Source organism: Phragmites australis, chromosome 17, assembly GCF_958298935.1.
Source record: "Phragmites australis chromosome 17, lpPhrAust1.1, whole genome shotgun sequence".
Taxonomy (NCBI): domain Eukaryota; kingdom Viridiplantae; phylum Streptophyta; class Magnoliopsida; order Poales; family Poaceae; genus Phragmites; species Phragmites australis.
Window position 1 is genome coordinate 28,575,520 of NC_084937.1, and position 12,028 is coordinate 28,587,547.

Genomic DNA, 12,028 nt, shown 5'->3' on the forward strand with positions numbered 1-12,028 from the left:
AGTTGTTTAAAAGCTATGTATTATATTTATATTATGATTTAACAATATTAATGGTCAAATCTACGGTTTGAGAATTTGTAACCAGTAAAATTTTCCATTGAACAGAACAGTCTATCCAACAAAAGAAGAAAAGATGCATCTTTTTTTCTTCTGAAGACAACGGATCGTCCCTGAAACACTAACCTGTTTTTTATTTTATTTTGTTACTACAAAGAAAAGGAGAACAAAAACAGGTGTATGCTGCGCTGCATCTGTTCGCCTACCTCCCGCCAGGTGCCATTCATGCCAACCATGCGCCTCTTTCCCATGCCCTGCTCAGTCGTGCGGTCACGTGAGAGGATCTCCCTAGCGGCTCCAGCCCCCAAGGTCCTAGCGCCGAGCAGAAACCGAGCCCACCTGTTGGCGTCCTCCCTGCGGATCAGCCATGGCCTTGGGGCGACCTGTCCGGCTGGTGCTGGATGCCTCGGTCCTCCTAGAGCCCTCCTCCGCCAGCGTGGGAGGGGGCGGCGGTACCGGGGATGCAGCGGCGGCGGCGGTGCTGCTGCGGCGGCTGCGCTACTCCAATCTGGACGTGGTATGAGTGTCTTGCCGTTGCCGTGGATGTTGGTTGCTAGTGTTCCTAGGATGAGTTGGCGGAAATCATCTTTTGTTTACTTGTGTATATACTGTTTCATGAAATGCTCTCGCCATCTTCTTTTGGACAGATTGCCCGAGGAAGCTTAGCATTTGGCTAAAGGCGCAACCTTTTCCGTGTTTTTTTGTTAGTGATGTCCTATACTCGAATGCTTCCTATAATCTATCTGTTTCCCTTTGAAATTAGGATGCTATTTAGGGGCTCAACATCTTGTGGTTGATGGGATTGCTATTCACTGTGTTCAAGTTTAGCCCAACCATTCAAATGCTTGCTGTGAGTGGATCAGTAGACTTTAAAAGAGTTCATAAATCGAGCAAACGATGGCTGACTACACATGACTAGTTTTACAGCTAAACGTGATACTTCGAACACTGCTCCTTGAGATATTTATGTACTGAGCCCACACTGCTTGCACATTATAACTTAATTTCGGTCTCCTGTATCTTTGTAATATTATTTCAGTACATTATCAACATGTTAAATGGATAGACAGCTGATTGCATCATATTGCATTTTTTTAGGCAATTTGCTACCCGGAGGGCATGCTGATTAATAAGGTGCTCCATCTACCTCCCTTTTGAAGTTGTATCTTCACAAGTATACCTTTTCTTATCAGGCTGTGCTTCAAAGAATGGCACTATGCCAGTAAGAATGAGAAACCAGTCACTGCTTATGGCAAGACACTTGGTTACTGCTGATCTAGGGGGAAATCTCTGTTAGATCTTTTATAACCGACCTATACTTCAGTAATCTTTAAGCATGGTCTGATGTTTCCAGCATATTTCTGATAAAATCAAGTGCATGATAAAGCATGATCAAGTTATTTGTGAAATCCCAGCTAGAATTGAATTTTCAAGTGATCCAATGGTAATTATCATTCTTGATATTGGAAGAAATGGGGCTTTCTTTTGGACATTGCCTTTGAAGTTTGAACAATTAAGACTTGCGTTGGCTTCAGTAGAAAGATTTCTGAACTTTCAAATATTTCATGTCACTGTTCTGGACCTTCCCCTATGAAACTGCTATGAAAATACTGTTGTCCTAATATTTTAGCAAATGTGATTTTCTGAAAATGCTGTGGCGGATCAAAGAAATGTATGCTTACAAACTCCCTCTCTTTCCTTCTATTAGTCAGGCTTTCTTGAAAAGATTGCAAGCTCGCACTCCTTTGGATATATACCACTTCCTGAAAAAAGCGGGAACTGTTCTCCAAATGAATTAATGCTAGAATGGAGCAAAACAAGTTCTTGTTTTTATGTGACTTCAAGAGTTGACAAAGTTTTAATTTCTGAACTTCGGAATCAGAACTGGAGAGTTCTTTCTGTAGGTAAGCCAGGTTTGATTTTCATGCTGTTTCGAATAGGTCATTCTGCATTAGGATTTCGTTAGGATATGAATGTGGTGCTGTGTCGTTTTGCATATTGGAAGATGTGTCCTGGTGAGGGTTGATGGCAACTGGTATCCTTCTCTGGTCCAGGTAATGAATGTAGCATAAAGGATGCTGGTGTTTTAAATGTTGGAAGGCTTCAGGAGTTGCTTCTCGCTTTGGCTACTTTAATAAAAAGGGTAACTTTGTCCTGCATCTACTTGCACATTTTTCGTAATGATAGAGTGAATATATATTGAAATGTATCCATTTCTTTGGTTTAGGAAATAGGTGGCTCATCTGTTTTGGTGGTTGGATATGTAATGAAACAATCCCGTGAGGAAGATTTTGCAAGGGCAAGTTTCCTACAGCATGTTACTGAATATTAACCATTAAGTATTGGATCTCTGCTAGAACATTATTGTTTTCTTTTTTCCACCTTGCTTGCAGAGGGGAGCATTCCCCATTCATCCTAGTAAGGACGGTCTCATCTTTGTTCCACTCTCATTTGAACTTCCTTTAACTCCGCAACTGCAAGAAGTTGATATGGTCATACACAAAGTAACAGATGAGATTGTCAAGATTGATCCAAACTACTCCACCAGTTTTCCAAAAGGGATTTCATTTTCTGCAGGAATGTCTGAAATTATAAGGTAAATCACTAAAGCCAATTAAGATTTGCACAAAGTAGTTAAATGGGTGTACATGTGAATCTTTTTTAACATCTACCCAAGTAATTCTGTTATGCCAATAGTTGTTTGCAATATCCTATTGTTTCTTTTGCTCTAAATTGTTTATACATAATTTCTGGCAAGCTATCTTTAATGTACCACGTTTCGATAATCAAAAGACTGATATTAGACTATTGGAGCATATTCTAATTCACTATAATCCTGTATATTAAACAGGTTTGTAGAAGAGCACCCTGATTTTTGCATCATTGATCCATTTAAAAATATTTACCCACTGCTTGATCGTCTTCAAATCCAACAAATTCTAGTTCGATTGCAAGAACTTGGCACTGAAGGAAAGCAGAAACTTCGAGCACCATATTCTTTGAAGGTCATTTTAATATGATTACCTTTTAAGTTATTGGTCCCTATTTTGACTGTTCAAGAGTATCGTTGCCTGACTAGCTATTTTGTAAAACAGGTTGACAACTTTCATGATGGTGAATTGCATAAGCAAGTAGCAGCAGCTAATTTATCCTTCCCACTCATCGTGAAGCCACAAGTAGCTTGTGGAGTTGCTGATGCCCACAATATGGTTGCCTTTTGTATTTCCATTTCTATTCTTTTACATGTGGGACCATAATACCATATGTTAACTCAGTTTTCTGAATCATATCTTTTTATCACCATTTCCATGAAGAAAATTAAGCATTCGCATTGTGCAACCACAGCAAATCCAACCTTTTAAATTCAGAGTTTGCTCCTTTTCCTCTTGCAGCTGAATCACAGTTTTTGCTGTGTGCAGGCATTAGTTTTTCAAATTGAAGAATTTAGCAACCTTAGTGTGCCTCTTACAGCTGTACTACAGGTATAAGTACACCCTTTCTCCTTTTCATGAATTTCCTTCCTTCCTGGTTATGGCTTTCGTTGTGCAGTTCTCAGTAACTCACCTGCTCATGAACATCTTGTTAAACAAGTCCAAAATATCAGGCAACCGGGTTCAGTTAAGTTTGTTCAGATAACACGTTAGTTAGTCTGATAAGTTTCCGGCAACAGAATGTTGTTGCCGAAGGGATTCTGCGTGATCCAAATATCATCTTGGAAGTCAAGATTGTAACAAACCATGTACTCAATTTGTTCTATATAAACATGAAGGGATCAGAGGTGATCCTTAACGCCAAATAGATCTTTACATGGTACCAGAGCCATAGCCAATCTTCCGCAGCAATGTCCACCGTTTCCAGCTCTTCTTCATCCTCAGCTACCTCTGTTAATCAGTTTGTCAGCATCAAACTGAATCGCGACAACTTCCTTGTATGGAAAGCACAACTCATGCCCTTCCTGCCCAGTCAGCAGCTTGTGGGTCACATCGACGGTACCACCATTGAACCATTCAGGGTGGTCGTCCAGGGAACCGGCGACGATGCACGGACAAGTCCCAATCCGGTGCACACCACCTGGTATCATCAAGACCAGGTTGTGATGGGTGTCCTCTTCTCCACCATGACTGAAGAAATCCTGATGCAGGTCATGACTCAGTCATCTGCTCTCGGAGTTTGGAGAACGCTTGAATCCATCTTCGGGTGCCACTCGCAGGCGAAAGCCATGCAATTGCGGCTCCAACTGACAAACCTTCAGAAGAAAGGGTTGTCCATGGCCGAATATTTCCAGAAGGTCAAGTCCCTTGCTGACACCATGGCGTCGATCGGCGAACCACTGAAGGAGCAGGAGATAGTTGCCTATCTCCTCACAGGACTAGGGTCAGATTATGACGCCCTGGTCACATCTATCCTGACCAGGAAAGCTCCTCCCACCTTCTCCCAGCCACGGTTGGAAAATGCGTCAATAACCGACAAAAATTTACAATTACCGGTCTTCTCGGTCTAGCTCGTTTTCAAAATTAGAGCGGTAACCAAATTTGAATTTAAAAAATTCAAACCAATTTTTAAAAACTAAAAAAATATTTTTAAAATCCATAAAAAACTAGAGCTAATTTTAAGAGTATCTTTGCAAACAAAATTCGAAACAAATCTCATTTACAGCTCTGAATTGGCGACCAAAGTTCGGAATTCGGTTAAATGGACTGATTTGTTAAATAGGCCGTTTCAGCCCACGCGGAATGGATGAGGTTGCCGTTGGTGTGGAGAGCGTTATGCACAGCAGAAATTCCCCACGCCATTTCTCGCAACCGAAGACACAGGTTCGACGCCCGCCCGACCAAATCCGCTGCTCTCCGGCGGGAATCCGACGTTCCAGGAGCGGTTATCAAGCGCTGGGGCTTGGTTACCGACCGCATCACGGCGGTAACCCACCGTCTCCACCGAGCTGCGTGACCGTCTCCGCCGTAGGTCAGTAACCGACGAAGTAAGCTCGGTAACCGTTCAAACTCGGCATTTATCGTGTTTCTCGGTCAGTAATCGTGTGTATGGGGTTGTTAGGGGTTGTCTACGTTCAATTCCGACGATGCAGTGCGTGATGCATTCGATTGTCGACCGCTTAGTAGCGTTGTTTCTTGTATTATGGTCGGTAAACGGTGTTATAAGGGCAGCAGTTCGTTGTGTAGTCGATTAGGAAGATGTAACGGTTGATTCACCCGGTTATGGATCTTATTACATTGGTTACCGTATACATGCAAATGTTGATAATATTTGTGCAAGATAATCGACCATTTACTAGCGATTTTAGGTGCAAATGTTGCTAATATTTTTTGTTCAATTGAGTTTATTAGTAGGCTAACTATTGATAATTTTCGTCCAATTGAGTTTGCTAGCGATTTGAACATATATAAAAATATTTATTAGTAGGTTAACCATTGAGTTTTCATCTCGTAGATTGCACGTGGCGTGGATACCATAATAAATACTAATAGATGAAATGTAATTACATTTTTAGTTTTACTATGAACAATCCAATATATATTTATTAATTTCAAACACTGCAAATGTAATGTACGTATATATTTGATGAAAAATTATATGTTCATACTCAAATTACTATTACTATCTATTTGTTTTAAAAAAATTCAAAATATAACAAATATCATACCAAATTTTTTGATGTTACAAAACATTCCATAATACTATACTATTTTTTCTCAATTTATTGATTTTTTATCTTTTATAATTTTTCTATATAATTATTGATAACATGTCTATATCGCTCGGTAATCACTTCAGTTTTTAACTCTCAATTACCACTTAAACCAAACAATTTAACGCAAAAACCACTAAATAACCGACTGGTTATCAAGCGGCTCAAACGGCTAAATTCGGTCAGTAACATTAACCTTAAGATGTGACGCCACAAAGGGAGTTTCAAAATTCATGAAGCAGGCAAATCGACAATTCAAGCGTAAGAAACTGCTGATTTTCCTTATTCATCCCATCCATTCCAATTGCAACGAACCAGCGGCTCTTACATCCCCACACCACACGGCACGGAGACCAAGCAGACAGCTGCTACTACGACTACACCAAGGACGACATGAACAAAGAGAGGGAGGCGCAAGCTACCACCGACCCGACTCCCTCGACACCTAGCCTGGCCCAAGGTAGCAGCCTAGCCGCCGAAGCCGTAGAGGGTGCGGCCCTGGCGCTTGAGCGCGTAGACGACGTCCATGGCGGTGACGGTCTTGCGGCGGGCGTGCTCCGTGTAGGTGACGGCGTCGCGGATTACGTTCTCGAGGAAGATCTTGAGCACGCCGCGGGTCTCCTCGTAGATGAGCCCCGAGATGCGCTTCACGCCGCCCCTCCTCGCCAGCCTCCTGATCGCCGGCTTCGTGATCCCCTGGATGTTGTCGCGCAGCACCTTCCTGTGCCGCTTCGCGCCGCCCTTCCCGAGCCCCTTGCCGCCCTTGCCCCTTCCCGACATGACCGCCGCTCGCCGCTTCTCCTAGACCTCTTGGATTGGAGAATTGCGCTCGCGTGAAGGAAAGACTTGTGGTGAGAGCTGGGCGGGCGGTAGAGGCGTGTGGGCTTGGCTTTTATAGGAGCGAGGTTTCGGGGGGAGACGAGGTGGCGCGATCCGCGTGACGCGAGCTCCACGCCGTTGGATGGAAGATGGGTGGCGAGGAGTGGGGGAGGCGGGGGTGCATGGATCGGTGACGTGGCGGGGTGGGAGAGCGGGAGGTGTGTTTCTTTTGTGAGGATGTGGCGGGGTCGACGGTTTTCGGAGGGAGCTGCAATCTCTGGCGTGTGGGCCCAGCGGTTCTGGATGGCAGGGGTTGCGCGGGGAGCTTCGCGGTTCGCGAAATTTCGGATGGATCTGTCGATGACAGTGGGACCGTGATGTCAGTGGCTGTGGTGGAACTGGTTAGAAAGCGTAAACAGCGGTACTGCCAGCTGAGCTAGAAGGCGTATTCTATCTGTACGCAATTTGAACTTGGAGGCGGATCCGTCAGTAAACGAGGTATAGAGACAAACCTGGACTGCAAGATCAGATTGAGGGCTTGTTTGGACGGAGATGGATTAGGCACAATGCATAGACTAGAAGGGAAGATTAAGAAACTTGAAGTTTCTAAAACTGGAGTTTTATAAATGGTTCACACGGTATATACTTGATTATGCTTTTACCCACACCTGATGTTGGCAGTTCATATCCCTTCGTAAACATAATTGGAAAGTATGGCTTGTTTGGAACCTATTTGACCTATGATATTCAACTCGCCGTTGTGTCGAAGATTTACCTCTGCCTCGCGCGCAAGGAGTATGTGAGCTCACAAGGTCATGAATATACACACCATAGATTATTAGTTGTGTTGCTCCAATTAAAAATCTATATCTATATCTATGTTTTTTATAAAATACACGAGTAGTGGCAGAACCGAACGATTTTCATCGTTCACTTGAGTTAATCAAACAGTCATTATACAAATATTTTTCCCATTCCTCGTTCTAAAAATATATTTAATCTCATGTTAATTATCTTTCATATCTATAAGTTCAATGTTTGTCTTATATTCATTCTAAAAATACATTTAACATCTCATTATTTACCTTTCAAAGTCCGGTGAGGTTTCCGATGTCAATGTCGGAACCTCCGGTGCATGTATTTCAAATTTTTACAGTAGGATTTGCTCTCTGCAAATATTAGTCCGGCTATAGCCTCTGGTGAGTGTATTTCAAACGTCGGACTATCAGGTGTTTATTAGGAAAAGAGTTTGGGGTCCAGTCGAGTTGAACATACTGGATAGTCCGGTGATCAAAAGTTCATTCTCACTGGACCATTCGGTGTTCAGTTCGAGTCCGACTTGAGTTGGATTCTTAGATCTGTTTGGATTCTTTTCACATTTTTGACCGAACAAAACGTGTTTAGGGTTAGAATATAATCATACTTTATTTTCCTAGGATCAAGACCGCGCCCCCCTTATAAATAGTTGAGGGTGAAGACCAATTGCAATAACAACTCAGTCAATCGCAAATATTACATCTACCTTTTGTTTTCCTTTACTTTTATTGGCACACAAAAATGGATCCTTGCACCAACACACGAGCACCTCGTGTGCAATTCATAGCACCACGTGTAGGGCGTTCAACAACGGAGATAACTATTACGCTTTCGCGGTAACAAGCAACCAATTTACGAGCAAACCGTCAAAAGATAACTAACCCGGTGAGCAGCACCTGGGAAGCCCAGTCTGGCACTGCGGCGATTAATCTTCGTCAGCAAATCGCACCCGAAAGGGACCCCGTCAGAGCACGATCAGCCGACGGTTTATCCTTGATCGTCGAGATCAAGAATGGGTAATAATAGGAGGAGGAACATGACTACAAGAGCTATGCAAAAGATAAAAGATAATGTAAATTATGTTTGATCAATTGATTGATGTTCTCAATCGCCCACGACCCTCTCATATTTAAAGGGCAGTAGATCTTAGCCGTAAGAGATCATGACTCCTAATTCAAACCGAACAAGACTTACAGATATAATTTGGCTATGCCTAACTGATCTTCAAACTTTCTATAACAAACATATATTTTCTATTTGAACACGTAGAACTCCCATATATCTACCCGAATACGCTTTAATGTAGCTCGGCCTTCTTAGATTCGACCAACTCTTCCATCTGTCCAGAGACTAACTGCAGAAACAAACTATGATCACTGGTCATCTGGTCATTGGTCATGACTACTAATCGTGTTTACTGGTTTGAAATCACTATTAACTGGTTGTGGTACTGTTCATCTAGTCAGAGTACTGTTCACTGGCGGAGTAATGCGCACTGGTCGTAGGTACTATTCACCGATCAACCAGAAAATTTTTAGAACCGAAATTCTTCATAATATGTCAATTTCGGTCGTCAATAACTTTTATGCATATTATGATAGTTTTATAGTAGTTCTTCGCTGCTACTTTAAATCCTTGTGATTTGGATGATAGTTCTTTGTCGATTTGCTTATAAATCGTCTGGGCGGCGATCCACAAGGTTATGGGTCGAAATTTTTAATTGTTTGCTCATAAACAAGTCGCGTATCGTTGTAAAAAGCGATATTCGTGTTGCACGGAATTGCCAAATTCCGCGCCAACAGTTGGTCGAGCAGCACTCATATGCAGTTCTGATTGTTTTTTGTTAGCATTTTACTGCGAGCAGCAGACTTTAACTCTTGATTCTTACAGTGCATGGTTAAGAAAGATCAGAGTTCAAGGCCTTATTAGCTTAGATAATTGTCCAATTTAACATATAACCACTCTGTACTTTGGTATTGCAGATACAAGAAGATTAGCTATTTCAGTTTTGTTTCTCTTCTTTGCTGCTTCAGTTCTGTGCAACATTGACTTACAAGCTATGTTATGTAATAAGCTCGGTATCTTTATGTATACGTCAATTTTCTTTGCACTGGATTGTTTCCTCATTATTGTATTAATTGGAATGTGTCTAAGATGCTTGCTCATGTTGATATCCCATTATTTACAACAGTTAGACCACTGGTGGCAGACCTTGAAAGGAAGACATGTCAAAATATGTTAGTTTTTAGACGTATGATATGGACACACTCAACTGAATAAGATAATCGTATTATGCATATATGTTAGCTTGTAATTGAAGGATGAAGAAGAAAAGGTACCGGACACACTGTGTGTGTCACTTTGTCCATTGTTTTTTCAATCCATTCGGAATCTACTCAAAGGCATCATCGACGAAGATAGTTGCTACTTCACTCAGTCATCCTGAATCCAGCACCACGGCGCATTGTCACCCAAGAACTTGCGGACAAAGAATTCAAGATAAGTTCCTTCCAACTCTGAACTATCTGCCTGTCTTCAGCTATATATGCCTCGGTATCAACAAACCCATATGCAGTTTACACGTTAAGATCATAAAAAGGCCAACTTTTAAACATCACTAAACAAGGATTCCATCTCGTTACACATGCACCAGCCGCTTGTCCCATCATATCCTAAAGACAGTGACCTACGTTTCAGTTCGTAGTTTCTGCGGTTGTGTACAAGCATGTATGTACATATGAGAAGGAAAAAGCTGATGACCACATGAACTTTGCTTTTATTCCATTATCTAAAAAAGACATGAACTTTGCTTGACAAGCATTGATCTGCTGATAATATCAGCCGTATTTAGAGCAGCATAAACATGATTCAGAAAGGGGGGGAAATGCATGGCAGCTTGGTGGGCATACATGGGCAATATGTTTTGCTCGGTAGCTTGTTTGAGCTGCTTCGCCCCTGGAGCTGGAAGCTGACTGAAAGGTCTCACCTCTCCTCCTCACCTGATGTGATTCGGTTGGGCGCAAGAGGCAGGAACTTGAAGCGAAAAGCACTGCGCTCGAGTGTATGGAAACCGAGGAGTGTTCCGACGACGGCTGCAGATATAGGTGAGTGTGCTTAGCCTGAATGAGTTGGATCTCTCTCCATTTGTTGCAGATATAGATAGCCCTGTCAGATATGAATCGCCAAGCAGGGCAGAGCTAGTAGAGCTAGGGTGATGCACAGGCATCACAGTGAATTAAAATTTTAGTAGTAATTACCTTATTTCGACTATGTATAAACTTTATAACCAATGTTAATTTGGATTGTATATTTGACATCGATCATCATTTAAGTTCTAGCTTCGCCTGTGTCGCCATGGTGAGAGTAATTATGGAACACAATTTCGAAAAGAAAATTGAGGGTCATTCTTCGATTCATCTTGTGCATGCTAATACCATATTTTCCTGCGGCAACAAACATGCTTGTGCACCACTATTTTTTTAAAAAAAAATGTTATGAAAATTGTACACCACTCTTTGCATGCACCGACACACAACAAAAAATGTTAGATTTGAATGGAACATCAATTTGGTGCAACATGCGCTTTTCGTGCAACCACTGTGCAATAGATTGATACACCTAATTAATCATCATAGCATGACATGATGTGTGTGGCTGAACTTGAAACTGGCTCGACCAGAGCTACAAAAACCTGGCCGTGGGATGATTTAAAGGCTTGTAGTATGCATAATCAAACTAAGTTTCTAACAACGAAGATTAGTTGCAAACATGATTTACTAGTGCACACGTACTCGGGCCTCTACGTAAAATTTTGACCGTAGAATTTCTCTACCTCTAAAGAATTCGGACCTACAGTGTATATTTATATTCGTGCACGACTATATATATAACAAGCGCTTATTTATTTATTTATTGTGAAAAGGATGTTACTTATGTTAATGCATTTCTTAAAGTACCTAATCTCATATGACATCAACTTGTGTGGCTCGAGTGTTCAACGCTCCTCTACCAGCACACAGGATCAGACTACGGCCCGCGATAATACAGTTAGTGAAAACCAAATTTACTTGTACATCCACTGAAAAATAACATATTTCTCTGAAAAGCTTACATACTCACGATGATTAGATGCCGAAAGTGATTGGTCAGTACATGTTTGATAGAGTTTTAGCTATCTAGCTATAATAATTTTTGGAACTGGAGTTGTGATTATATTTATAGTATTTGGGTAAACTATTTTATTCATATTTTATATAAAAATAGAAATTTAAACTGTTTTATTTTAACTTATAATATCAAAATCTAATGTGAAGTGAAAGTTAGAACTCTGCATAGCATAATCTTAGTTAATTATAACACATCATAACGACAGCTGTAATGATTAGAGCTAGCTGCTAGCTCTGACCATTAGAACATATTTTTCAATAATTATACGGGTCTCGTCATTCTCAATTTCTCATATAGTTAGTTAGGTGGTGCTTGATTTGTGTTTAGAGCTATCTCTAGATAAAAAGATAGCTCTTTAAAAAAAAATTCACATCTGTAAAATAAAAGCTAACCGTTATCTTCACCTCCACACTTCTCTCACCTTTGGGTTTGTAAAATATGATATAGCAGCTATCTCAGACATTG

General features: G+C 41.3%; 2 protein-coding genes across 3 annotated transcripts; one reads left to right on the forward strand and one right to left on the reverse strand.

Moving 5' to 3' along the window:
- The first annotated feature begins 230 nt into the window (after positions 1 to 230).
- Positions 231 to 3,610, forward strand: LOC133897383 (inositol-tetrakisphosphate 1-kinase 6-like). 2 transcript variants are annotated; one of them, XM_062338104.1, is made up of 9 exons: positions 231 to 574; positions 1,156 to 1,191; positions 1,766 to 1,961; positions 2,112 to 2,200; positions 2,285 to 2,356; positions 2,451 to 2,653; positions 2,909 to 3,062; positions 3,153 to 3,266; positions 3,477 to 3,610. In XM_062338104.1, the coding sequence occupies exons 1-9, from the start codon at positions 425 to 427 to the stop codon at positions 3,543 to 3,545; spliced, it is 1,083 nt and encodes a 360-aa protein (XP_062194088.1). In that variant the 5' UTR covers positions 231 to 424; the 3' UTR covers positions 3,546 to 3,610. The 2 variants fall into 2 exon arrangements, with proteins under 2 accessions (XP_062194088.1, XP_062194089.1); XM_062338105.1 differs by having other exon boundaries at positions 433 to 574; positions 705 to 1,191; positions 3,477 to 3,607.
- A 2,413-nt stretch (positions 3,611 to 6,023) lies between these two features.
- On the reverse strand, positions 6,024 to 6,631 carry LOC133897901 (histone H4). Its single transcript, XM_062338728.1, has one exon. The coding sequence runs from the start codon at positions 6,539 to 6,541 to the stop codon at positions 6,230 to 6,232; it is 312 nt and encodes a 103-aa protein (XP_062194712.1). The 5' UTR covers positions 6,542 to 6,631; the 3' UTR covers positions 6,024 to 6,229.
- Between the last annotated feature and the right edge of the window lie 5,397 nt (positions 6,632 to 12,028).